Source organism: Penaeus japonicus, unplaced genomic scaffold, assembly GCF_977035675.1.
Source record: "Penaeus japonicus unplaced genomic scaffold, GWHDUDI00000001_assembly GWHDUDI00000041, whole genome shotgun sequence".
NCBI lineage: Eukaryota > Metazoa > Arthropoda > Malacostraca > Decapoda > Penaeidae > Penaeus > Penaeus japonicus.
The window spans coordinates 3,037,430-3,039,929 of record NW_028234443.1 but is presented as its reverse complement, the minus strand read 5'-3'; the positions used below and the strand labels follow the sequence as shown (position 1 = coordinate 3,039,929).

General features: G+C 36.8%; 2 protein-coding genes across 2 annotated transcripts in view; one reads left to right on the top strand and one right to left on the bottom strand.

Annotated features, from left to right (window-relative positions):
• LOC122253921 (neuronal growth regulator 1) overlaps positions 1–2,500 on the top strand; it is a 354,189-nt gene that overhangs the window by 186,119 nt on the left and 165,570 nt on the right. The window lies entirely within an intron of this gene.
• Positions 1–2,500, bottom strand: part of LOC122258333 (uncharacterized) — a 28,857-nt gene that overhangs the window by 2,246 nt on the left and 24,111 nt on the right. Inside the window, exons 20-22 of the mRNA XM_086534554.1 lie at positions 2,192–2,337; positions 1,747–1,860; positions 1,099–1,272 (exon numbers count right to left, since the gene is read on the bottom strand). Coding sequence (XP_086390680.1) covers positions 1,099–1,272; positions 1,747–1,860; positions 2,192–2,337 — 434 coding nt within the window. The remainder of the gene's footprint in view (positions 1–1,098; positions 1,273–1,746; positions 1,861–2,191; positions 2,338–2,500) is intronic.

Sequence of the window (2,500 nt, the reverse complement as noted above, 5' to 3'; positions counted from 1 at the left end):
TTTGATATCCATCTGTTATCCCGTGATATCTGAACGTTTCATCATAATCATTCGCACCATTATTATAGTCTTAATATTGTTATTTTCGCAGTGAGAAATAGTCACACCCCAATTTCCAAGAAGTAAACACTGGCCAATACCTGTCTTGTTCATAAAATTAGTTTCATCATTACACTAATTACTACCATTACTACCATGGCTCTCCTAATGAATGTAGCAGTTAAAGTAGCTGTCATTATTGTAATTTCACCTTCGAAACGTGCTCCAACCTTGTTAAATCATTAATTTTATAACATTATAAGCCCTATTCTAATGGCCGAATAGCTAGCAAAAGACCCAAAATAAGAGAAGATACATTATTCACGTGGTTCGTTTTAGTTAACGCGGCCCTAAGACAAGACCCGATCTGGGGTTATTCTCGCCCTTATAGCATCGTTATTTAAGGACGAAGAATGACGGAGATAGAGTATCTACACCTATCTAGAACATGACAAAAGATGTACATCTGGTTATTAGACATAATTGTTTTTTTCAATTATCAACAAACAGAATTCTACAATACGGTGACTCTAAACTCCACACACACAGAATATATTTTCATCGTCATTTAAAAAAATATATATATCATGGACAAACACAATCCTGTATAATAATAACACTAGACCCAACAGCAACATATGTTCAACCTTACGACAACCTTACCAAAGAACAAAAAGAAAAAGAAGAAGAAGAAAGAAAGAAAAAAAGAAAGAAAGAAAGAAAGAAAGAGAAAAAAATATATATATACATATACATACACACACACACACACACACACACACACACACACACACACACACATATATATATATATATATATATATATATATATATATATATATATATATATATATATATATATATATATATATATATATATAGAGAGAGAGAGAGAGAGAGAGAGAGAGAGAGAGAGAGAGATGGAGAAAGAAATAGAGAGAAAGAAAGCGAGAGCGAGAGAGAGATCTAACATAACAATTTCAAATCGACATCTAGTTATAAAACATCACTATCCCTCTCACCACCATCAACAAACATCAACAATACTACACCACGCACGAGAATAGTGCTCGCAGCTGGTGGCCGCCGTGAGGGCAACACCATCTTCTCCCAGATGGTGATTCGACAGGAAACACAAGTTGGTGGATCCCGAGTTCCCTTCACCACACACACTGTATTCATCGTCACCACATTCCGTGCAGAAATCGAAGCTCTGGCACGTCATGTCACTTTCTGTAAAATAATGATGATGATGATGATGGTGATGATTGCTACTATTAGTGATGTTGGTAATGGTGATGATGATAGGGTGATAATGAGGATGATGATGATGGTAATAATGAAGGGATAATAAGGATGATGATAGTAATAATGAAGGGATAATAAGGATGATGATAGTAATAATGATGATGATAGTAATAATGAAGGGATAATAAGGATGATGATAGTAATAATGATGATGATAGTAATAATTAAGGGATAACATGTATGAGGATAGTAATAATGATGATAATAATGATAATACTATTACTATTACTACTATTACTACCACTACTCTTAGTATCAATAATAACAATAATAATAAATATAATGATAATAATTATACATGATAATAAAAATAATATTAATAAGCTTATGAAGAACTGTAAATGTCCGCCTCACGTTTTATTTTATTTTATTTTTATGTAACAGCAATAGTCTACGGACCTTCAACACACAGTTTGGCACAGCTTGAGACGTCGGTTTTGAAGGCAACCAGTCTGTGTTTGTCGTTGGGCATTCCTTGATGTGGGTATCGTGAGAACATCTGGTCGTTTCGCTCTGGAGTTTAAGAAAAAAATCATGGATGTTTATTAATGTTTCTTTCTTTTTTTATGGAGTCTATGGACTTGATTTTTTTTCGGAGTTGGTATTTGTTTATGTCAATATGAACTGTTCTCTCCGCTTCCAAGCTTTGTCAGTGTATGAATCGGCAGTTTCGACTCGTGTATTCGAAACACATGCCCACACGAGTAAGGTAAGTGGCATCTGCTTCGAGTAAAAGCTTCGAAAATTGCGTTTCATATATCGGTAATACTAAATAGTAAGTAAATTTTAGTGTTGGATCTCTCGCTGCATAAGTCTACGGTAATAAGCGCCCCGATTCACTTACTGGAGAAGTGGATGCACGAAGTATGAGTCGCGTAGTTGCCACCGTCGACCACGTCAAGGAAATGCTCCTCGTGCAGGTGGCACAGGTGCTGGTCGTGGCACCACTCGAAGCTCTGGCACATGATGGTTTTCTCCTGCGAGCAATATCTGAGGAATGGAAGATGCGACGACACATTAATTAAACACTAGCTCGAGGCCCATACCTAGAAGATCTTCCCCCCCTCCCTCCCCACTAGTGTTGACGACCTCCTTATCCTTCTCCTCCATCTCCTCCTCTATCTCCCCCTCCTTTCCTCTCCGCCTGCGCCTC